This window comes from Triturus cristatus, chromosome 7 (assembly GCF_964204655.1).
Source record: "Triturus cristatus chromosome 7, aTriCri1.1, whole genome shotgun sequence".
NCBI lineage: Eukaryota > Metazoa > Chordata > Amphibia > Caudata > Salamandridae > Triturus > Triturus cristatus.
Window position 1 is genome coordinate 560,135,064 of NC_140590.1, and position 24,833 is coordinate 560,159,896.

At 43.9% G+C, this 24,833-nt stretch overlaps 1 protein-coding gene across 2 annotated transcripts; it reads left to right on the top strand.

Annotated features, from left to right (window-relative positions):
* Positions 1-1,094: 1,094 nt before the first annotated feature.
* ATP5PD (ATP synthase peripheral stalk subunit d) lies at positions 1,095-24,577 on the top strand. 2 transcript variants are annotated; one of them, XM_085617061.1, is made up of 6 exons: positions 1,095-1,251; positions 8,633-8,784; positions 13,346-13,442; positions 21,493-21,564; positions 24,165-24,227; positions 24,358-24,577. In XM_085617061.1, exons 2-6 carry the CDS (start codon positions 8,663-8,665, stop codon positions 24,487-24,489), a joined length of 486 nt encoding a protein of 161 aa, XP_085473187.1. In that variant the 5' UTR covers positions 1,095-1,251; positions 8,633-8,662; the 3' UTR covers positions 24,490-24,577. The 2 variants fall into 2 exon arrangements, with proteins under 2 accessions (XP_085473187.1, XP_085473188.1); XM_085617062.1 differs by having other exon boundaries at positions 1,226-1,462.
* The last annotated feature ends 256 nt before the right edge of the window (positions 24,578-24,833 follow it).

Genomic DNA, 24,833 nt, shown 5'->3' on the forward strand with positions numbered 1-24,833 from the left:
AGTTTTTTTTGTCAATAAATATCCCAGCAGTAGCATAAGTAATAAAAATTCATGAAGAAAGAAACAATTGCAGTACCACAGGCGGTTGATAGGTGTCCCTGTGGAGTTATAAATGGACCACTATTAGCCACATAAGGTACTGAATCCTTAATGCAATTATAAAGAGAAAGATTGCAGCTGAGCATATATTTCCATTTCTTTTTATTGGAAGTGAGATTTTTGTTAGCTTGAGTTTTAAAAATGCACCATTGTTGTTTATTTTAATAATGCAATTTTTAAACGCAAGGTAACAAAAATCTCACGTTCAATAAAAACAAATGGAATAGTATGATCAGCTGCAATCTTTCTCTTTATTATTGCATTAATGGTGCAGTACCTTCTACGGCTAATAGAGGTCATTTTACAACCCCACAGGGACACCTAGTAACAGGCTATATTACTACAACCTTGCCTTTTTTCGTGGATTTTCTTTTCTTACTTATGCTACTGCTGGGATATTTGTTGATAAAAAATAAAAATCAAAGAAACATTATTATTTGCAGCTGCCAACGGCTAAAACTTTCCTGCGAGACCTATTGCATTGCAAATGCTTGTTCCATTGAATGACACTTTCCATCCCTGCACACCTACTCGCAACACAACCTACTCTGTCATGTCTTTGCCTTAACCTTTATTATTGCATTTCTGCTAATTGCCGACATCTCATTTCAAACATCAAAACCAACTCCTTTCTAAGTAATACCCCTGCATCTCCTCTGGCTGATTTATTCTCCCACCAATTATCCGCATGAACTCACAATCCACCCTAATAACCAATAAACATTGGACTAATCGCTAACTTAGGGCTCCGGAGCAGTGGCTGCCCAACATAAAGAGCTTCAACGCTTTGTCTGGGTAGTAAGCGATATACAAATACAATAAATTGGCACACTTACAAGCCTACATACTAGTCAATTCGACATCGCTAAAACAGTGCGTTAAATTATTTTCCACTTCAACATGGCCGCCACGTGTTCATCTCCGATTGCTTTGTCCTCTTTCAATTATTGACATATCTTTTTCTCTTTTTTTGGGGGGGGGAGCATCGGAAGTTCCGGTAAGAAAGACTTTTCGTCAGCCATGTTGTTTCGGGCTTCCACTGACTTCTGGTGCGGAAGGCATTGCACTGTCTGATTGGTGGGTTCTCCGTCCTTTCGTGGTGAAGCAGCGGTGACCTCTCTTGACTTCCGGTCGCCATAGCACGGAGCACCGGTAAGTGCAGTTGATAGAATGGAGTAGGAATCCCTGCTAATTACCAGACTCTGATGGTACGAGATGGAAGAGCAGTTCAAGGGAGAGAGGCAGTGGAAATGAAGGAGCGTTAAGAAGCAACGAGACCAAGAACTTGGAGAAAGTCAACGTGGACGGGGCCAGGGATTAGAGAACCAGGGCTACAACGTTCTGTAGAACAGTAGACCACCTGGTATAAAAGGGGATCTGGGAAAAACGAATTTAGTTATTTTCTCAGTTACTCTATATTTGCATGAAGATAGACCGTGTGTATTTGCGATGTTAAAAACATTAACAAGCATTGGCAGAGCCAGTAGGTCTGATTTTCAGTGAGAGGCATTAGGAAATACCCTAAGCATTGGCAGGGCCAGTAAGTCTTATTTTTCAGTAAGAAGCATTAGGGAATATCGTATGCCTAAAGTTAAGAGGCAAGTAAGATGATTTCCAACTTTGTATCCGAACCATATACTTCTTTCTGCTGAAAAGATAGACCAGCACCTTGGCCCTCACTGGGTTGGATTAGCTGCATTTTTTTTTTTTGTAGCGGGGAATATTTTTTGACAGAAGCACTGTACGCAAATTAATCAATTATGGGATTTGTAAAGTTCTAAAGATTACGTGCTTTTTAAAACCTTAGTGCTTCTAGCACAGTCCTGAAGGACAATTTGTCCTTTAAATTCTTCCCTTCTACTGGTAGCCCGTTGCAGCTGGCAACAAGCAGTGTTTGGATCTCGGCTGGGCAATACATAAACAATCAAGACTGATACATCGATTTCTTTTCATTATTTCTTTTTTTTTTTTTTTTTTACCATGGAGGCCTTTATGAGTAAAAACTAAGGTATTAAGGTTATTGCGTGGTTTAATGCGAGCCAGCACATTTAGCGGTAACATATCTTTGCAAGATTTTTTATAGCTACTGTTTCTGTGGTTGTAGTTTGTGTTCGTTGGTAGGATTATCCACTTGGCCTGTTTTTTGCTTGCATGCCTGGTATTGTAATGTTCTGGTTGGTATATTTATTAGGAAAATCACTTAAAGCCAGTAATTTTTCCCCCTTACCCACACATACCTTTCCATGCAAACAGAGGTTTCTCAGCCCCTCACTGGTGCAGGCTAGGAAACCGCTATGTCCTGGGGGTGGACTCTCCGGGACATCGCATGTGAGCCAGGTATGGGGGTCCTCGGGCCTGTAGAGGCTCAGGAGGAGGCCCACAAGGCCCATCCCCATTTTGAAAAGTTTGCCCTCTGGGCTCCTGGGGCCTCTGATGGCCTCCATCCCCATGTATATTAAATTAGTTCACGTGGTTGAGCTCTCTGGGGCTTGTAAAGGCTAAGGTGGGGGGAACGTGCCCCCCTCCCATTATTAAAACATCTGCACTGCCAAATTTTGGTGTGTTTTTTGCTTGTTTATGATACTGTGGGATCGCAGCAATTTTTGCCTTTTTTGTTTTGTTTTTTGGCCCCCCACATGGGGCCTAGGGGGTCAGGGTATCCCTACACTGCCCACTTATATTTTTGTTTTGAATATGTTCAGGACAGGGGACTAAGTCTCAGAGTCCTGTAATGGCTGCCAGCAACATTTATCTCATATTGCTGGACAGGGGACTAAGTCTCAGAGTCCTGTAATGGCTGCCAGCAACATTTATCTCATATTGCTGGACAGGGGACTAAGTCTCAGAGTCCTGTAATGGCTGCCAGCAACATTTATCTCATATTGCTGGCAGCCAATCAGAGCGCTCGCTCCCTCGGGAGTCTGGCTTCTTCCGAAGCGAGATGGTCCAAGGGAAATAAAGCTTCCTGGGCCAATCAGAACGTTCTATTTTTAATTTGGCACTCTCGCTAGAGTCTCATGAGATTCTTATGGGCCCAACCGTCCAAATAGGATTTTTTTTTAACCATAATTTCTCAAAAACTACTGAATGGATTTAAACCAAATCACAAGAAGCACAATCTGTGGACCAAGATCTAGCTTGCTGCCAAATTTGGTGTAATTCCGTTAAGCAGTTTTTTTCTGTAGTCCATTTTAGAGAAATCTATTCAAAATGCACAGGGATTTTGCATTATGGGACCCCCACCCTTTTTTTTTTTTTTTCTCGCCCCCTGCTTGACGGATTACCCGAAACTTTCCATGCACAAACTAGTCAAAAAGTAGGCCCTTGTTGGAAAGTTTTGTGGAGATTCGTCAAACGGTTCCAAAGTTATTAGCAACACAAAAACACTTTTCCTGTGGAACAGCTGACCCAACTATAACTACCTAGTGGCGACCTTTCTTCTGTAAAGCACACTAATACAGAACGGTGTAGGAGAGCTACATGAAACTGTTGAGTAATATATAATCAACAGTTTCGTGTAGCTCTCCTACACCATTCTGTATTTATGTGCTTTACAGAAGAACTGGAAGAATGTACAAAACAATCGTTAAGCGTTAATCGGCAATCTCATACTGGGAGGTGCAGCAGGTTCATTCTAGAGTAGATCCAGGATTTAGTAGAAAAATATATAACCTGAACACCAGGCATTAATGGACAGTTCCATGCAGCCAAGAACAGCGTCAGCTGGGTTTAGTTGGAAGCATAGCTGTTTGCATTTATGCTGGTGAGTTCAAAAATAGGAAAGTGGGTAGTGATCTAATTTCAGCAGTGAGGTGGTTTCAAAAGGTTGTAGTGGTCACTGAAAAAATGTGAGAGATTTTGACTCTTTCAAGGTTTGTCTTTCTACTTTGCTTGAGGTATTGAGAAGGCTTACAAGATAATGGGTTTGTTTTATTTAATGACTTTGTAAGCAAGGCGGCAATTTTAAATGTTGTTCGATTAAAAGCCAGGGCATTGTTTTGAGGCATTTTCTTGAGGATAGGCATAACGTAGATCAGATTTTCCAGAAGGTGTTGTAAGCCAAGCTATAGTACGGAAAACTGTCTTGATAAGTGCATGAGAGGACTGAGAGTCTGTCCAGGATGGTGTCTCTGAAGCCAAGTTGGGATAATACTTGTGCTTGTGTATTAGTTTTCAGCAGCACAGGAGAGAAAGCATTTTTGAACTTTCTTAGGGTTTGGAGGTTTTCTTAGGGTGGGCAGGTGAGTTAGGCTTCTCGAGCAGGAATATGAGTTTTATAAAGGGCCTCTGCCAGCGACGTTTCTGTGTATATCTATTTTGCAACCTGGTGACCGTTAAAGAGCACAAAGTAAGGTCTTCACTGTGATTCCCAGTAAGCAATGACCTCCTTAATAGGACACTGTGTGGCCCTCTAATTTTCCTCCCTGTGTCATTAAACGGAGGCGGCAGTGTGGTAGCAACATTAAATGCAAGACCACAACATTTTCATAAAAGTGTTGTGACAGGTCCATCGCTTAAACCAAAACATTTTCAAAATGCTTTTATTAAATTAAAAACCCTAATCCTAATGAGACTTTCATGTTTAAGAAAATGGCTGTATTTTTCTTTGATCTGAAGGTGCAGATGCCCCTTTTTAGTTCGGAAATTCTTAGCTCCGTGCAGACGAAATGTGCTAATTCAGTGTCCTATTAACCCTTCAGAGGTTAGACTCCTGCTGTTTAATAACTGAGCTGCAAATCTATTCTTCTCAGCTCATCCAGTGCACTGCTATTTCTAAACCTACAATATGGCTGCTCAAATTTGTTTTTTGGTTTCGCCTAGACTGCGCATGCGCTGTCTTTGTGAGTCATGTTTACATAATTTGGGCTTGCAGCCCACCCATAGCTTACCATTTCTTAGCTTCAACGTTGCTCTTGTTTCCTTTGTTCCCATTTGTCATGGCACACAGGCATCCTGTCCTATTCTTGTGTATGGCCCTTACCTGGAGCATTGACCAAGTACTTGTGTCCATCTACTGCTCTAGTTTTTGGAGCTACTTTTTTCCTTGTGTTCCAGCACTTCCATATCAGTGCTTGTGTTTTCAGTCAGTCTCCCATATCCCATCCATGTAGCTTCTATTTCCTCTCACTCGCCCACCTACCATGTTGATTCTTTTCCCTCCAACCCCCTACCCTGCATTCTATGCCAATGCACGCTACTCTGCACCACTCTACACCACTGCACTCTACTCTTCTCTGCACAACTCTACACCCTTTGCACCAATCTACTTTATGCCACTGCACTCTACTCTGCACCACTCTACGCCACTCCTGTCAACACTACTCTATGCCACTGCACTCTACTCTGCACCACTATACTCTACCACTGCCCTTTTACTGCACCACTTTGCCATTGCACTCTACTCTGTACTACTCTGCCGCACTCTACTCTGCAACTGCATTGTATGCCACCCTACTCTGCGCCACTACACTCTAATCTGCACCATTCTATGCCACTATTCTCTACAGTGCCACTGCACTCTACAGTGCCACTGCACTCAACTCTATTCCACTGGACCCCAGTGCACTACACACCACTCTACACCACTCCACTGCACTCTGCGGCAGTCCACTCCATGCTATGCCTCTCCACACAGTGCCAGTGTGCCAATCTACCCCACTTGTATTATCAATGGGAACTAGCCACAAAAGGCATAGGGATATAGTGTCTTTGTACGGAAGAAATAAATATTATTTCTTTTGAAAGCCCTCACCCACCAACCAAGTTGGTGGCATGCTTCATCATCGGGCTCCACCCGGTGACACCGAATGTGTCCCGGGTGTGCTTCAACGCCTGTTTACAGCGAAGCTGGTTTCGTGGTGAAGGAGTGTGCAGTGATAGCGTGTGAGTTAAAAACTGTCCTCGGGTCCCAATTCCTATACTAGGTAAGTTTATTAGCGGGCCCTTGGCAGTGTTAAAAACAAGGCAATGGATGTGTTGTGGAGTTATCCATGGCCTCCCACATCCTGTGTGGCCAACATGTTTCAGCCAGGCCTTGGTAATGAGCTGGCTTTCTTCAGGACCTATAAGTGTGTGAAGTGCTCGTGAAGTGAAAAGACCCTGTAGTAACCATAATGCTAAAATAGTGGGGCGGTACGGACTGTGGCGTGGTAGTTAGTCGGCGGTAAAAGCTATATGTGCATTTAATCAATAGCGGAATCACGCCATGCTGCCGAATTGGTGGCGGGCAGTTAAGATTACAAATGCTTACTCGAGATTATCAGAGCAAAGCTTCATAAGTATCCGGCATTGGGGACGGCTTAGACACGCCTTTTGGGTGAAGCATTATGGTTACTACACGGACACGACGGCATCTAAGCACATAAGATACATGTGCACTCTGGGATGCTAATTTCGATTCATGATGTGTTTGTTTGTATTGTTTTGTTCCTTTTTACAGGTACAAAGCAGAGAGGGAAGCACCTTCTTACCCATATTGCACCTTAGCGAGTGCCACACATAGCGGGTCACTTACACTCAATTCCTGACCCTGCCTTTTTCACTTCATGAGCACTTCACACACTTATGGGTCCTGAAGAAAGCCAGCTCATTACCAAGGCCTGGCTGAAACATGTTGACCACACAGGATGTGAGAGACCATAGATAACTCCACAACACATCCATTGCCTTGTTTTTAACATTGCCAAGGTCCTGCTAATAAAATCACCTAGTATAGGAATTGGGACCCGAGGACAGTTTTTAATTCACACTCACACACCATCAATGCACACTCCTTCACCACGAAACCGCTGTAAACAGGTGTTGAAGCACACCCGGGACACATTCTGTGTCACTGGATGGAGCCCGATGATGAAGCATGCCACCAACTAGGTTGGTGGGTGAGGGCTTTCAAAAGAAATAATATTTTTTTATTCAGTACAAACACACTATCCCTATGCCCTTTGAGGCTAGTTCCCATTGATAATACATATATTTTAGGGGAAGTGAACTAGCCCTGCTGTTCCTCCCTCTCCCCTTGATGCCTAATAATCTACCCCACTTCACATAATGCCAACCCACTCTACCCCAAGCCACTAAACACCACTCAACACCACGCCATACCATTCAACTCTGCACCACCGTACCCTATGCCAATGCACTCTATCCCACTCCACTCTATCCCACTCCATTCTACTCTTTGCAAGTCTACTCAGTCCCACTGCATTCTACGCCACTCTACTCTATGCCACTGCACTCTACTCTGTACCACAGCACTCTACGCTGTACCACTCTAGGACACTGCACTCTACTCTGCACGACTGCACTCTCTACGTCACTGCACTGTTATCCCATCTACTCTGCCACTGCACTCTATGCCACTCTACTCCACTGTACTCTGTACCAGACCACACAGTGACATTCTATGCCACTGCACGTTACATCACTCCATGCTACTCTGCGCCACGAGCCTCTGCACCACTCTACGTAACTACACTATGCCACTCTACCCTGCACCACTACTCTCTATGCTACTGCACTGTACACCACTCTACACCACTGCATTGTACGCCACTCTACTCCACACAGTGCCACTCTACTCCACACATTGCGACTCTACTCTACCCCACTCCACGAATGCCACTCCACACCATGCCACTCTGCACTATGCCAATCCATACCACTCTACCACACTCTTCTCTAACCCACTGCACTTTCACCCACTGCACTCTCACCCACTCTATGCCAATCAACTCTTCGCTTCTCCATGCCACTCTACGCCAAACCAATGTACAGCACTGCATTCTACACCACTGTATGCCACTCCACTCTACACAACTTCATTCTATCCCACTCCACACCACTTTACTCCATGACACTTCACTCTGCTGTATAACATAGCTAAAAGATATTGGCAAAGTCACTAGGTCTCGCCTTGGCAAAACCTATTGGCTTTGCCAATGTTTGTTCCTGTATTGATCCAACTTTAAATCAAATCACAAACCTTTGTCTTGAACCCGGTTTGCAGTTGTATTTATGTACGGTCTTTGTCTGGTTTTCCGGAGCCTGGAGTGACGATTGCCCCGGTATGAAGCAGACCTCATCCGTAGGTTTCAGTGACATTGAACAAGCACATTGGTTGCTTTATGAGTCGGAGACTGTTGAGCTGTCTTCACAAGATGGTGTGACGCATGCCATAGTCCCACTTAGTGACGTGTTTTGTCTGCTCACAGCACAGAAAAAACGTCAGACGTATCCCTCTCTTTTTAGAAGCATCGCTGATAGCATTTCTGAAATCATTTTGTACAAAATGATTACTGCCACATTAACCTTTTTAAGACTAATGATCTATTCCGAATTTTTTTTCATACCCCCATTGCTTGTTGTGGATGTATGTGTAAGTGGTTTTGCTCAGCATGTCAAACTGTGAGGTCCGAGGGCACTGTCTCCCCTCGTTTTTGAGCCATCCTCTGCCACCATATCGTTTTAAATCCTAACTGTTTTCAATCGATTGTTTCACCTTCAGTGTCTTATTTTGTTACTTCTGTTTCTTCAGGTGCTACTATCATCTCTTCAGAGCTGAAAGATGGCTAGCCGAAGAGCTGCTGTGAAGGCTATTGACTGGTTGGCGTTTGCAGAGAGGGTGCCGCCCAGTCAGAAGGCCATGTTTATCGGTCTGAAAACCCGGAATGACAGCCTTGCATCTAGGTCAGTGCTGCTTTGGTGAAGTGTGTAGGAACCATTAAGGTGGTGATAAGTCCTAACAAGAGGGTAATCTTACCCAGTTAAAGCATGGCTCCCGGTAGGGTATATACACATGTATGAGCACTCTTGTAAACGAGTGTAATTATGGTGTGCATGTCCCCGCTGCCTACACCGCCCTTCCCAATGAATATATGAACGCTCTATAAGCCACCCATGTATCCCCGAAAGGGCCATCAATGACCTCTCAGTTGCGGACCGTAGTGGAAGCTGCTGCCTGCACAGGGACTGATTGATCTACCAAGCATAAGTCCACTAGTATCCCATTCTACACTCTGTTTCTTCTGTCCCTAAATGATATGTAGGCATGAAGTAAAATGATGGGCGGCTAAGCCGGGAAGAGAATAAAAACTAGTGTAAGTTTTATTCTCAAAACGAATGTCCATCTGTACTACAAAGCTCATGTGGGTAATAAACAACATGAAATGAAAAGTTAAGGGGTTTATTTCCTACACAGTGAAATCAAGCAATCGACTCTGACCTGGAGAGTGCGGCTAATCACCCGCGAGGTTATCCAGGCGCTAAAAACCTGCATCTTTGATTATTTGCTCAATATGCCCAGGAACTGGATGGCTAACCTTTATGATTGAGGGCCTGGTTGTAACAGCAGTTAATGAAGAAGAATGAACCACATTAAGCGACTCTTGCAGTCCAGGAAAATGCTTCTCCTCAAGAAAGAGAACCTCTGTTCTTTCAGGAGCCAAAATGATTGCTTTTGAAATTCTGACCTGATGCAGAAATGCACCCATCTTGTTTACCTGTCCGTAAACTTGTGTGGGTGGTGTGCATAAGCCAGCTGAATGCTTTGCAAAGCATAGAGGATTTGACATTTAGAGGAAGCCTCTAAGTTGTAACACACCGTGACCCACAGTCCGAATGGTGTGAATTCTTTTCTAATGGTTTGTTGAATGTAATAGAGCCTGTCCGTATCTGCATCCACTTAGGTACATGGGAGGGTAGAAAATCCTTGCGGACCGAAAACATAGACTTGGGCTCCAGGATAACTATATTTAGGAAGCTCTTCTAAAAGACCCTCAAACTTTCCTGTTCGCCCATGAGGTCGCTCTCTTCCTACTTTGAGTCTGTAGTGCTAGAAAATTTGGGAACAAAAAGTTGAATGGAGTAATTCAACAGTAGATGGGATTTCAAGAACCTTTGAGACCATCTACTGATGACCAAGGCTGAGTATAAAAGTTGTTTTTTGCCAGTGGGTCTCCAGCTAAAGTTATACTGTGCATGCCCTCCGACCTGCCAAGCGTTTTACCAGAGTGATAATGTGCTGGCCGTAGGATTCTCTGAAACCGCCAAGTAAGTATCTAAGTAGGAAGTATGTGGGTTAGCACCTGCGCTGCCTAAGGAACAATACCGATTAAAGATATGCTGTGATCTGGGATAAGGGAAAACGTCAGTATATTGTGTCTCCCGCATTGAAGAAGAATGGACAAAATTGAAGAAGTGTGAAGCATCCTTTTCAGAGGACCACCTTGCCTTTATTTGCAGACACAACAAAGGACTGCTCCAGAGACAGGAAAGGAACCCATAGTGGTTCATCAGGAAGTGTCCTTTGCTCGGTATGAAGTGTCCTATGAACAATGTTGGATACATTACACTTTTTACAGGTTGACTAGATCTTATAACCCAAGTGTATGAAATGGGTACCTTCAGTGAGATGCATCCTCGCCTGTTCCAGGTCTGTAGTGTCATATTCTGGCTGTATATCTAGGTAGCTTCTCGCAGCAAGCCAAGAATGTACATTCTGTTTTCAAGTCGGGAGATTCTTAAATGGGCATAAACTGGGTATTATTTTTGTTGGTTTTATGTGACGAGGGAATTTTTTTTTTATCCTCACCCGAACTGTCTCTGTGATACATTATCTGGTGTTTTTTATGTTTTCATTTTACACAGGAGATCTCTGCGTGATCTATTCACACATTTTCCATCTATACCTATTTATTTTCTTTCAATTGGTGTTCTGGTGGCAGCACCTGGCATCTTGGCTATGGTTTGCCCATGCTGCCTTCAGCTTTTTATCGTGTGTTGTTTCTGGGCTGATTTTGAACTTGTTGCTGTGTGTCCTGCTTTGTTCCTACTCTGATGTGGTCAAAGGGGAAAGGAGCTGAGGAGATTAGGCTCCTTTGAATTCACTTTTTGTCCAATCCATGCTTTCTTTTTAACTGGTATTTCACGTAAATAGGATGTTTTTTGTTCTTTAGGCCTCTCAGGTTCAGTAACAAGAACAGCAGTGCACCCTTTTGTGGCAAATCAATGTTGATATCACTGCTCTGGACATAGTGAATGTGGAGCAGCATCCTGTGTTTTCCTGACTACCTATTTTATTGTTCTTAGGAGTACTTGCTTCATTATAGAGTCAACAAGCCTGTACGGTGCTTGTATAGTTGGCTGGGAGGGACTGAACCTCACCACTGCCTGCTTTGAAGAGAGGGACTGCAAGTGAAAGTTGTCCTAGTACTGTTGGTTGCGTTAGTAATCCCCAACTAGGGCCCATGTGTATATTTGTTTAATGATGGCCTTGAAGTAACCCCTCATAAGGCAACCACGCATAAACTTTGTGAAGGTGCAGAAAAGCAGATGCTGGCAGGACAAAGGTGGGAGCAGTTATCTGAGTTTGCTTGTGAGGAAAGACTTGGGAATGCAGATATGGGAGCAGCTGGAGCTAAGGGAGGCAAGAACAGGCTGACGTGAGGAGGCTTAGAGGATGTTCCCATGAACATTCTACACCAGGTTACAAAGCACTGCTGGAACATGACCAGACAAGCAAAAACACTAATAGTACTCGCTGGGCTAAATTATGCTTGTGGAACTCCTAGCATAGCATGTGCTGGTGGTATTCAGAGTCCTTTTAAAACGTCATCCGCGCTGGCCAAAGTATTCACTGCAGGGACTTCTCTCTTATCATGCTCTCTCTGCATCTTTTATAACTTTTGAGTGAAACCAAAAGTTTGTTAAGAAAGGAAATCACTTTGTCAGGGACTCATTGATACAAACGAGGACTTGTGTACGTTTCTCCTATCTTCTCCTTCAAAGTAAGAAATTGATGTTGCCTTTTGAAGGGCTGCAAATTAAACCATACAATCATTGGTAAAGCGAATAGATCAGACTTGCATTTTTAGTCGTGGCAATTTTTTTTGTAAATTATTATTATAATAATAATAATAAAAAAATAATTACTTGCTTTATACAACCCATTCATGAGGTAAATAATTAAATGTGATTTTTCACAATACGTTTGAGATGTAAAATAGTCCGTCATACATTTTTGGGCTAGGAGGGGGAATAATACACCTAATGGCCAATAGCAGGAGGCGAGACAGAAATACTTCCCTGGGGTGAGCCAAAGCTCACTATATGTATATTTTAAAACATTTGTAACAATAGAGCTTGCAAATTGCTGTACTGCCAAACCAGACCAAAAAAAAGATAGCCTTTGACAAATTCCCATTATTAAATGCTGAAAGGAACGCAACTCATCCATAACTAGGTGACTAGAGCTGAAGCCCCAGATACTGCAGGGACAGTTTGAATCACCTTGTGAGATTTGCTGTTGGGAGGGCTGTTTATGGAATAAATGGAGGTTAGCAACATCGTGTGAGTCTGGAGCAAGGGGGGGGGGGGCATGACGTATTACTGCATGCTCACAAAAGATGAACCTTCCACAGTATTGAAGGATGCATATTGGAAAGTGATGCAATGTCGCTATTTAAGAATAAAGTTTTTGTTTTTTCTTAATCCATTTTTGATGCATCAAGGTTGCATTACAATAGTGAGTATTTAGCATTGTTACTCGTTGCCTCTCATTGCATTTCATGTTTGACCTATATCACATCTTGATTTGTTACTGTGTTAATCTGTGTATGTTTGCCCCTGGGGGCAATCTATGGAAGGAGCATGGTATAGGCCCGAGTCTAGTGATGCATTAGACTGCATGAGATTTCTTAAATCTGGCTTCTTCACCGAGTAGTTTGTGAGCTACTGGTAGCTCTCCAGCTACTTGTCAGCAGCTCTCCTGTGCGCATAACAGCCTTCACACTGTGACTTTGTTTGGTTAAATTAATGTATGGTGACAAAATTGCGTAATCCATGACAAAAATGTGTATTTTCAGAACACATAAGCTGATGTGTGGAGAAAAATGGCTTGAATTTCCAAAATATATTTAAAGGTGATTTTTGAGTGATAAATCATATGTGGAGACTTATTACTAATATGATTACTTTTGTGCCAGGGGCACTGCAGCTGTGGCAGGCATGTATTGCCTGACCATAGGCATTCCAAATGGACAAAGCCTTTTTCACATTACTGCTGGCAACCCTCCTGATGCACTACTGTTAATCTTGGTCATGGTGACCACTAATGTAATCTTCTCTGATGTAGTTACTCTTACAACTCGAATATTAGTAGCGCACGATGATTTTCGTGTATCATAAGTAGCTATTATTACTCAAAAGGTTGGGGATCTCTGTTCTAAATCATCTTATTGTAACTGGACAGGTTGGCAGTTCTTCCAGAGAAGCCCCCAGCAATTGACTGGGCCCATTATCGGACAGCTGTGGCCCGTGCTGGTATGGTGGACGAGTTTGAGAAGAAGGTAAGTTTCTCATACGAATATGCAGTGGAGGATAAGAAGGACAGAGTTTGTGGCCATTTCATCTGGCCTTGGCTTTGCCTAGTCTGTTAAACTACCTACTTACTATAAAGAGCATGTTTTGGAGTAGTTAGTTTGGGGGCACTGTTGAACCATTGCATCATTCACTGGTAGATCTTGTAGGACAGCTCATATTAGTATTCTTTTCAGGCATATACCAATATTCGGGTAAGAGAGTAGTGACTAAAAAGGGAGCAGAGACCTGATGAAACTCGTGCGTGTCTCAGTATTACTACGAATAATTATGACACCGGAAAGCCTCCTGACAGTTAAGATCCACAAATGATCTCTGCTATGATTATATCCTGAACATATTACCATTACTTTTGGTCCAACAGTAAAGCTGTGAATAAAGGAGACGGAGCATATTTACCTGACAGGAAAACCATCGAAAGCCAAGTGTAGCAAAAGGCTAATTTGGAAGTTAGCTAACTACCCAACAGAAGAAATGAAAAACTTGTAGAACAAGTTTGAATATCCGCGTTACACAAAATATCACTACGCCAGAAAAAGCAATGGCAAGGACATTTTTTAAGGCATTACAGGTATGGGAAACAACACCGTCTAGTCCTCATGAAAATATGCCATTGTTTTAATTAGTGTAATAAAACACCAGTATGTTTTTGCCAACAAAATGCCTTGTATCGGGCTATTATCTAAGTGCAACAGAAGAAGGCGACTGAAAACTGCCAGGTGGCCATTGATAGCATCTGTCTTAGCAAACCTGAAGCAAAATGGGCCAGAGTTCTGCGCCCTTTATCACATCCATCACCAGTAGCCTAGGGACGGAGCTAGAGCACTGCAGGCTAGGCGCAGCTACCTGAGGTCCTGTGCCTGACTCTTAGTGACCCAGTGATGGCTTTTGTGCAATACTGTGGTGCCCCTCTTCTTTCCACACGTCAAAACTCTTCAGAAAATTTAGTGACTGACGCCCACCCAGGCTTACCCCCACACCCTTGCTGTCACTCCTTTGATCGCTGACATCTCGGCTCTTTAGCAAGAGGCTAGGGAAGCTCTTACTGGGGATTAAAGGTAAATGTATCCTGAAAAAGAGCTCCAAGGCCTGCTTGTCATTGCGGTCCTGGGCAGAGAGCTGAGAATGGCGGGGAATAGACTATTACCCACCCAGAGGCTGTCCACTTGATACTAATGGCAGAGCCATCCTTTGGTCGGCTGTCTTATTGAACCATCTCTAACCTGTCACAGGTGGTACCACATTCCCCTCTCACCTCACTTGCTATAATCAGTACTTGCCTTGCAACAGACAGCAGAGCCTCCCCTTACCTTTGGTGGATCAGTCCCTTGGGAGATAGAAGATATTTTGGTTGCAGCAAAGTTATCTCTCATCTGCCACAGACAGCAAAAATAGCACATGCTTGCTGCAGTCCGCACGGGTGTCCCTCATTTGACACAGGCAGCAGAGCTATCTTACTACTATGATCTCCTAAATAACACCTTCTAGGCTCTTCCCTCTTCCATCCCTCCATTTTGTCGTATTCAATGCAAATAAAATTTTCACATGTTCACCACTCAAATTAACACATATTTCCTTATACTATCCCACCACTAATCCTTTTTGGGTTCCGGAGTAGCATGCTATTTGCCGAAAAACGCTTCGATGCCTTTTCAGGGTTAGTAAGTTTTATATATATTTATATATATATATATATATATATATATATATATATATATATATATATATATATATAATCAGTAGATAGTTATAGTTAGGACCGTGTTTCCATAGGAAATCTGAAAATTCTATTTTGAATAACTTTGGCGCCGGTTGACGAATCCTCGCGAAATTTTCAAAATAGGTGGGGCGCTCTGCTCAGCTCCTACCCTGAAAGTCTTGGGGGGCTTCGTCAAGCGGGGGCTGAGAAAAAAGGGGGGTCCCAAAACGCGTTTTCCCCATGCATTTTTCCATAGGACCTTTAGTCCAAGGTACAGCCCGAACGGCTGAACAGAATTACTTGAAATTTGGCAAAGAGGTAGTCCTCAGGTCAGGGATGTGCCTTTTGGATATCTGGAGTCAATCTGTTCATTAGTTCCTGAGAAAATTACAGTTAAAAGTATATATATATATATATCTATAGACTGTGCCGTGCGCGAGCGCAATTCTGATTGGTTGTTAGATGTCAGTAAACATTCGAATCGGTCGAAATCAGGAAGTGTCCGCCGCCATTTTGTCTCTCGCAGTCTGAGGCAGTGAAAAAAAAAGGTGGAAAACGTGAAAAGGGGGCAGGATGGACAGTTCCTGACCCCCTAGCCTTTGTCAGGGGGTCACTGAAGGACCCCCAAGGGTAAAAAAAAAACAATATATTTTTTTTTCGATAAATCGCGGAGTGCGCGCACCGTACGCGCACGGCACGCACAACGCGCACACAGCGCGCGCACGGTGCGCGCACGAAGAAAAACCTGAAAAAAAATATATATTAATAAATACATAACTTAGCATTTAAAAAACCGTACAAATTCACTTAAAAAACCATAGGTGTATGGAAGGAGAACATGGACTGGTGCATGTTCAGGGAGAAGACTGTATATGTGGCTCGTGGTAAACCGGGGGCATGGGGTAGAATCTGGGGGCAATGGAACGCGTATCGTGGGGGTATCTGTACTCCCCCCCCCCCCCCCCCCCCCCCCCCCCCCTAGTGGACACCGATATTGCTTTGTCCCCCTGACCCTTGATGGTTCCTTGCGACTTTTGGAATAACCGAATATAGACGTTCCTCTCCCGTGACCCCCCCCGACCTATCAGTACTCCTTCCTCTTGATAGCTATTTGAAGGTCTGAAGTAGAGTCCCCCGGAGGTAGCCTGACCCACACTTTTTGTCCTTATGCCTCGCCTTTTGTTTTTATTTGTTATTTATGTTAAACCTATGTATCCTGCTTCCCTAGTACTATCCGGAGCCGTGTACGGGACTGGGCCCCGGGAGTCGACTACTGCCTTAAGTACTGTATGATCCTTTCTGAATCTAGCGGCCGGCCCTGGTGGTTGTAGGCCCATGCTTGTAATTGATTTATTGTTCAATAAAATTTTCAAAAAAAAAACAAAAAACCATAGGTTTCACACTTGTTATAGTTAGCTGGACATTTCCCTCGTAAAAAACCATTGAAATTCCCCCGTTATAGTTAGCGCAGGCAACTATAACTCACGCGACCGCAATCCTCTGCTGATGACGTCAGATATTACATCACTGATTACATATGTGTCTTTATGAAAAATAAATATTTGTAATATATTTATAGCTAAAGATTAATGGAAGAAGACATGGGTAAATAGGTGTCTAAATACAGTGATGTAATATCTGACATCATCAGCAGAGGATTGCGGTCGCGTGAGTTATAGTTGCCTGCGCTAACTATAACGGGGGAATTTCAATGGTTTTTTACGAGGGGAAATGTCCAGCTAACTAGAACATGTGTGAAACCTATGGTTTTTTAAGTGAATTTGCAAGGTTTTTTAAATGCTAACTCCTAACTATAACGTGTGTGAAACCTATGGTTTTTGAAGTGAATATATATATATATATATATATATATATTTATAAATATATTTACAATTCCTATCCTGAAGGAATTCTCAAATGTATTTTGGATTGTTATAATGTTTCTTCTAGAGTGTTCCCTTTTGGTGCATATCCTCAGAACCATGTATTCCTACAGAATGTCTGTGTAGGTCTTTGTCTAAAGCTCTATAAATGGATGTGGATTTCTGTAGTAGAGAGAGCCCCGTTTCTTAACCTCTAGAAGGCAAATCTATGTTAGATTTTAGTTAGAACTATGCTGAGCTCTTTGTACTTATGATTTGTAAGTTTTGCTGCTAAAACTTGCTCATGGCTTATTCATTGTAATTTGCCTATCCATTCTTTATATGAAGCCTTGAAAAGTCAATCTTTGCCTGTCATTCTTAACGAGAATGTTTTGTAGATTAATACAAATTTAACTAATCCGAGAAAGAGAAGGCGAGAGTCGGGGAGCACCAACGTCTATATCCGTACTAGACTACTCCCGGTCCTAGTTGTTGGCGTGCCCCATTAGTTAGATGTTGGCGATTGAATTTTGCACTGACAGTAGCTTCTCTCTGATTCTCTCTCTCACTGGCTCTCTCACTGGCTCTCTCACTGGCTCGCTCACTGGCTCGCTCACTGGCTCGCTCACTGACTGGCTCGCTCACTCAGTCTCACTCTCTCACTGACTGGCTCGCTCACTCACTCTCTCACTCTCTCACTGACTGGCTCGCTCACTCACTCTCTCACTCTCTCACTGACTGGCTCGCTCACTCACTCTCTCACTCTCTCACTGACTGGCTCGCTCACTCACTCTCTCACTCTCTCACTGACTGGCTCGCTCACTGGCTCTCTCACTGGCTCTCTCACTGGCTCGCTCACTGGCTCGCTCACTGACTCGCTCACTGGCTCGCTCACTGGCTCGCTCACTCACTCTCTCACTGACTGGCTCGCTCACTCACTCTCTCACTGACTGGCTCGCTCACTCACTCTCTCACTGACTGGCTCGCTCACTCACTCTCTCACTGACTGGCTCGCTCACTCACTCTCTCACTGACTGGCTCGCTCACTCACTCTCTCACTGACTGGCTCGCTCACTCACTCTCTCACTGACTGGCTCGCTCACTCACTCTCTCACTGACTGGCTCGCTCACTCACTCTCTCACTGACTGGCTCGCTCACTCACTCTCTCACTGACTGGCTCGCTCACTCACTCTCTCACTGACTGGCTCGCTCACTCACTCTCTCACTGACTGGCTCGCTCACTCACTCTCTCACTGACTGGCTCGCTCACTCACTCTCTCACTGACTGGCTCGCTCACTCACTCTCTCACTGACTGGCTCGCTCACTCACTCTCACTGACTGGCTCGCTCGCTCACTCACTCTCTCACTGACTGGCTCGCTCGCTCACTCACTCTCTCACTGACTGGCTCGCTCACTCACTCACTCTCTCACTGACTGGCTCGCTCGCTCACTCACTCTCTCACTGACTGGCTCGCTCACTCACTCTCTCACTGACTGGCTCGCTCACTCACTCTCTCACTGACTGGCTCGCTCACTCACTCTCTCACTGACTGGCTCGCTCACTCACTCTCTCACTGACTGGCTCGCTCACTCACTCTCTCACTGACTGGCTCGCTCACTCACTCTCTCACTGACTGGCTCGCTCACTCACTCTCTCACTGACTGGCTCGCTCACTCACTCTCTCACTGACTGGCTCGCTCACTCACTCTCTCACTGACTGGCTCGCTCACTCACTCTCTCACTGACTGGCTCGCTCACTCACTCTCTCACTGACTGGCTCGCTCACTCACTCTCTCACTGACTGGCTCGCTCACTCACTCTCTCACTGACTGGCTCACTCACTCACTCTCTCACTGACTGGCTCGCTCACTCACTCTCTCACTCTCTCACTGACTGGCTCGCTCACTCGCTCTCTCACTGACTGGCTCGCTCACTCACTCTCTCACTGACTGACTCGCTCACTCACTCTCTCACTGACTGACTCGCTCACTCACTCTCTCACTGACTGACTGACTCGCTCACTCACTCTCTCACTGACTGACTCACTCACTCACTCTCTCACTGACTGACTGACTGACTCACTCACTCACTCTCTCACTGACTGACTCACTCACTCACTCACTCTCTCACTGACTGACTGACTCACTCACTCACTCTCTCACTGACTGACTCACTCACTCACTCTCTCACTGACTGACTCACTCACTCACTCTCTCACTGACTGACTGACTCACTCACTCACTCTCTCACTGACTGACTGACTCACTCACTCACTCTCTCACTGACTGACTCACTCACTCACTCTCTCACTGACTGACTCACTCACTCTCTGACTGACTGACTGACTCACTCACTCACTCTCTCACTGACTGACTCGCTCACTCACTCTCTCACTGACTCGCTCACTCACTCTCTCACTGACTGGCTCGCTCACTGACTGACTCACTCACTCACTCACTCTCTCACTGACTCGCTCACTCTCACTCTCTCTCTAACTGACTCGCTCACTCACTCTCACTCTCTCTCTAACTGACTCGCTCACTCACTCTCACTCTCTCTCTAACTGACTCGCTCACTCACTCTCACTCTCTCTCTAACTGGCTCACTCACTCACTCTCTCTCTAACTGACTCTCTCATGGACTGTTATACAGATACTATTTCGCAACCTTCACCCTTCTGTTATTTATGCCCCCCCCCCCCCCCCTCACCAAAAAAACCATAACAAGCAACCATTGGGACAGGCAGATATAAGTTGCCAGCATCGAAAGGACAAAAATCAAATCAACACATTTATTGTTAATACTTTTTTAATATGGTCGTTCAGTTGTACATAATGCTTTCTTGGTCATATATAAGGTAACAAAAATGCTTCTGACACTTCTTTATTGCAACTTTTCAGCATGCTGCAGACTTCTGTACAGCACAGCTTTAAGACATAGGCAAAGTCAATATCTCTGGATAAACACTTATAAGGTCCCAAAGGCGAGACCTATTGGCTATGCCAATGCTTGTTAACGTGGTTATTGGTATTTTAATCTTGTGACCCCTTGGCAGAGCCAATAGGCTTGTCATATATATAGATTTTTTTGTTTAAACAAATTTTATTGAGGTTTACAGGCCTGTACAAACACATAGTGTGTAAGGTTTCGTATTAAGATGCATACAAAAGGGTGAGCAATGTTACAATCATAAAATACACAAATATATGGAGTATTCTGCGCATGGTATTGATCCTCCCTCCCGCCATCCAAAACAAGAAGAACAAGCATTGGCATAGCCACTAGGTCTCGACTTTGGGACCTTATAAGTGTTTAGCCATGCAACGGTTGATGATGTTGCACCAAGGATATTGTGCTGCATAACTAAATATTTATAAGGTCCCAAAAGCAAGACCTATTGGCTATGCCAGTGCTTGTTTAAATTGCCCCCACTGATCAGCGTTCCTGTGAGAGCTGGTGACCTATCCTACGTTTTCTGGTTTTGCCTAAGGTCCGAGTAAAGGCCACCCTACTGTAGTTGCACTATTTGATGGAACCTCACAGCAGTCAAGTTTAAGGCTTCTCAGAGGAAGTGAAACTAATTTAGTAATATCCAAAATTATCAGATGCCGCATGTGTGAGGCAGGACAGAAGAGTCAGTCAGTGCAAAGGTAAGGGCAGACGGTGACTAGGGGGTAGGGCAGTGTCACGGAGAAGAACATGTACGAATTTAAATCTTTGTAGCTAGAATGTGCGATCCTTTACAGATGATTTAGTTAAGTGAGGACATGCAATTGCTCAGCAAATACACTGGCATGAGATTGGAGAGGTGAAATTGTGCCACTATTTAAGCATAAAGTAAAGGTTTTGGCTCTTTTTGCATGCAGAGATTACATAAAGGGCGTGTTTGTTGCACACGCCCTTTCCACTCCCTTGGTATGCTACTACATCCCCTCTCCTTTATTGAGATGTTTATCTCCTTACCTCCTGCGCCTAAATATACTCTGATTGCTCACGTCCCAGCTCTGGAGTAATCCACTGGTCTGAGTGATCCTCTGGACATAGTGCACACCCAGCTCTTTTGGCTTGCACTTATCCAAGAACTGGCTCACAAGGCTTCAAACAAGTCTGGGCCTCCACTGTTGGACAGATTGCTCACTCCGACTTTGGTATTTTTGCAGTGATAGCAGGCAGCCTCTGTGCAAACACAGCAGGGGTAGACCTTTTCACTTTCTTGTATACACTGAGGCTTCAGGAGTGGGGTGAGGGCCCGCAAATCTGACCAGTCAGCTGATACTTATTTTTATTAATCTTTCAAATCTTGCATTTTTCATGATAATGAATTCTTAGCGTCAGGAAGGCTGATTTGAATTGCAGAGCCCCCGAATGGTTTTATTTTGTTTTTTGCAGCTTGGTTATTTCTGAATCATGCCTAATCTTCTCTCATTTTTTATTTTTTTTTATTCCGTTTTGCAGTTCAGTGCATTGACGGTTCCAGAGCCTGTTGACACTCAGACCGCTAAGATCAATGCTCAAGAGGCAGAATCTGTAAGCATTTGTAAACATTTTTATTGACTACTTTGTGTTCTTCACATATAACTGATAACTATATACTGGCAAATTTTATTCCCGGCCACTCTGTAATCCAGGTTCTATGAGAAGTTTACCTTTTTGTTATGTAGGATTCCTCAGCTTTGTATAGTAAGGCCTCTTAGTAGGAGGGGCCCATAGTTATCAAGTGTTAATATTGTACCCGGTGATAGCAGTATTGGTTTCACGTGTATCTGCCATTTGTACCACCGGGTCCCTGTATTCTTTTCGACGCCCAAGGTAATCCCCTGTAGCCCCATATGGACTGGGTAATAACTTGGGTCAGTCTGGGTTTCTGCAATGATTCCTGCTTGTGAACTCTTAATTCCAGTCTTTTTACTGAGGAAAGTCCTGTCGGAGTGACGTGGTGGTGGATTTATCTCTGGTACAATAGGCAAGATTCCTATACTCGGGAATATCTGATGCAGTTATCCCATGCCCCAGTGCTGTTATTCCAGATCCAATACCGAACGACTCACGTGGACTTCTGTTCAAAGGTTGCACATTTATGTTAACTTTTTGACTTGTTGGCTACACCCTATTGTGTTTGTTCTCCTTACATTGCGCATAGCTGCCTATTCCTTTTCTGCATTCTCCACTTCTTGCTCACCTCCTAGTTGTTTTTCAAGTTCTCCTCTTAAATATCAATCCTTTTCCTCTTCTCCACCTTTTTCCATTTCTCAGCCTCCACTTGCCTTCTTTTTCTCACTCTCTTCTTCCATAAGTCATTTTCTTCATCTTATCCTCTTGCCTTATTTTCACTCCTGCATATCCTTTCCATAGGTCAGTTGTTTAGCCTTACCACTAATCTTTTATTACTTTCTGCTTCTGCCTCATTCTTTCTTTATTCCTACCCATCACCCAGTGCTCTCTGCATAGCTCCCTCTCTCAGCATGCTATATCTTTTTTCTTTGCTTCTCAATTTTGTCAGTTATAATCTACCACTGTCCCTGTTCCCCATCACCCTTTCTCACAAACTCTGTCCATCTTGCCCTCTATCCATTTCTCTATCATTCTCCAGTTATTCTTCGTTCTTCCCCCTGCCCTCCCGCTCTTATTCTACGTCTGGCCTGGTTTCTCTCCATTCTTCTCCCAGTCGCTCCCTCATCGCTGCCATTCCCTCCTGTCAGCCACATTGTTCAGCATCCTTCTTTCCCCCCTGTCAGTTCTTTGTCTTTCTATCTTCTATTCTTTCCTTCTTTCAGTGCGTTTCTTATTCTCTTCAATTTTCCTTTATGCACCGCAGTTCGAGGTACTCTGACTGCCTTGTAATATAGAGATGGAATAATCTCGGAGGTCGAATTTCAAAAATGTAGTGTTCGATTCTGCATCGCAAGCCTGTAAGGGATCCAATTGCAGGAGTGGGTGCACCATTTGACTCCTTTGGTGTGGGTCCATTCCACGATTACTAGAATCACCCAGTTGTAACACCGTACTTCAGCTATTGACATGACCCAGTAATAGAGGATTGTTAGAGCAGCAGGTAATTGTGTCTGCAACGGCTAATTAGGCCAGTTTATTGCACCAGCATATAGCTCCAAATTTCCCCCCATTTACGCTCCATTTCTTCAGAACGTACCCAGATAGCATGCCACTGCCACATATACCTAGCGAGCTTGAGATGTCTGTCATTAAAGATGGTCTTGCTCGAGAGTAAAGTAGTTGTCATCGCCATTATGACACAGCAGATTGTTCTTCCCCCAAACAGTTGCACTCTGTTTTTTTACTGTCAGAAGTTAGGCGAATACAATATCCTTACTCGGCCTCGCAAACATGGGGTTTAAGTTTAACTTGGAATGCGGCGGCCTCTTAAAATTTGATAGGTAGCAAAATGCTGAGTACTGGCACTCAGCCATTGTAGTAGTGTCTTTTATTAAAGAGACGTAGGCATGTTGTTGCTATTGTTTGAATGAACACTGAGCAGGCGCACTTTCACGGACCTGCTTCTGCTCTAGGGTCTTTTGAAATATTGCAGATAGACATGAGACGATATCAACCAACTCACCCCCACATAAAACAATCCTATTAAGAAGTGTAACAGCAAGAAGAACTGAAATTTTCAGGCGACATTCAGCAGTGTACTGTTGTGATCTGCGCACAATACTTTCCAGAGCAATGTCAACAGGCTGAAACGATATCAAAACTTCCATGTTTTGGGGACAAACCGTATGCTGTCGGCCAATGAAAAATCAGTTGAAAGGGATAATTCAACGAGGTAATGAAGGAGGGAAGGTATTGGTAATAGACATCATCCAGCAGTGGAGCTGTTTGAAAGATGTTTGCGACTGTTGAACAGGGAAATGTATTCAGCAGGAAAACTGATTTAAAGCGAGGTAGACTGGGCCTCTTATCTGGCCAGTCTTTGGTTTGCCTAGTCAGCCCTCTCTCATAGATTCTTGTAAATATTAGTAAACTTAGTCGCAAGTTCCTTGTAGGCCTGGTTCTAGAATTGTGATATACCAGTCTTTAGATGGCTAAGCCCACGTGATTTTTCTTCCTTCAATTACACCACTCTGATGATACTTTGCTGAATGTTCTCTTGCATCCCTCTCTTCCAGAACAAGAACGCGACTGAGTATGCGCAAGCTTCTAAGGCCCGTGTTTCTCAGTATGAAAAGGAGGTAAGTTACAGTCACTCGCCCTGCTCCTGTTCATAAACTGCTGTTTCTCCTGCATTATTAGTCTTTGCTTGGTGATTCTGGACACCTAATTAATATTATTGCCCATGGTTTTCTTCCTCTTCCCCCTCAGCTGGAGCAGTTCAAAAACATGATTCCGTTTGACCAGATGACAATTGAGGACCTGAACATAGTCTTCCCAGAGACGAAGGTCGACAAGGAGAAGTATCCGTACTGGCCACACAAGCCCATTAGTGATTTGTAAACCTTTGGGGACATGCGTGTGAAAGATTACACTTTATCCTCCATTTAAATCTCTGTAGCTCATAAATAAAAAACTTGTACAGAAACAATGTGGCCTTTAATTACGAGTTGGTGCAAAGAGATAATTCATTGTACCTAAGTGCAACACCACCCGGGGTCATATGATTTACATGAATACACTGTAGAGCCAGAAATACAGATGGTGATATTCTGGGGTTGTGGCTGCCTTCTGACCTTAATGCTGGTTAACTGGGTTAGGAGTATTGCTTGATCCATTGTCTCCACTCTGGTTGCCAACCCTCCATGGTAAGAGAATTTGAAAATCCTAAAGAGGGCCAGTTCTTA

Bases quoted from the DNA above. Each gene is read 5' to 3' on its own strand.
- ATP5PD (XM_085617061.1), top strand. From the start codon at position 8,663: ATGGCTAGCCGAAGAGCTGCTGTGAAGGCTATTGACTGGTTGGCGTTT. The intron at 8,785-13,345 runs GTCAGTGCTGCT...GTAACTGGACAG, and splicing joins AATGACAGCCTTGCATCTAG to GTTGGCAGTTCTTCCAGAGA. The intron at 13,443-21,492 runs GTAAGTTTCTCA...TCCGTTTTGCAG, and splicing joins TGGACGAGTTTGAGAAGAAG to TTCAGTGCATTGACGGTTCC.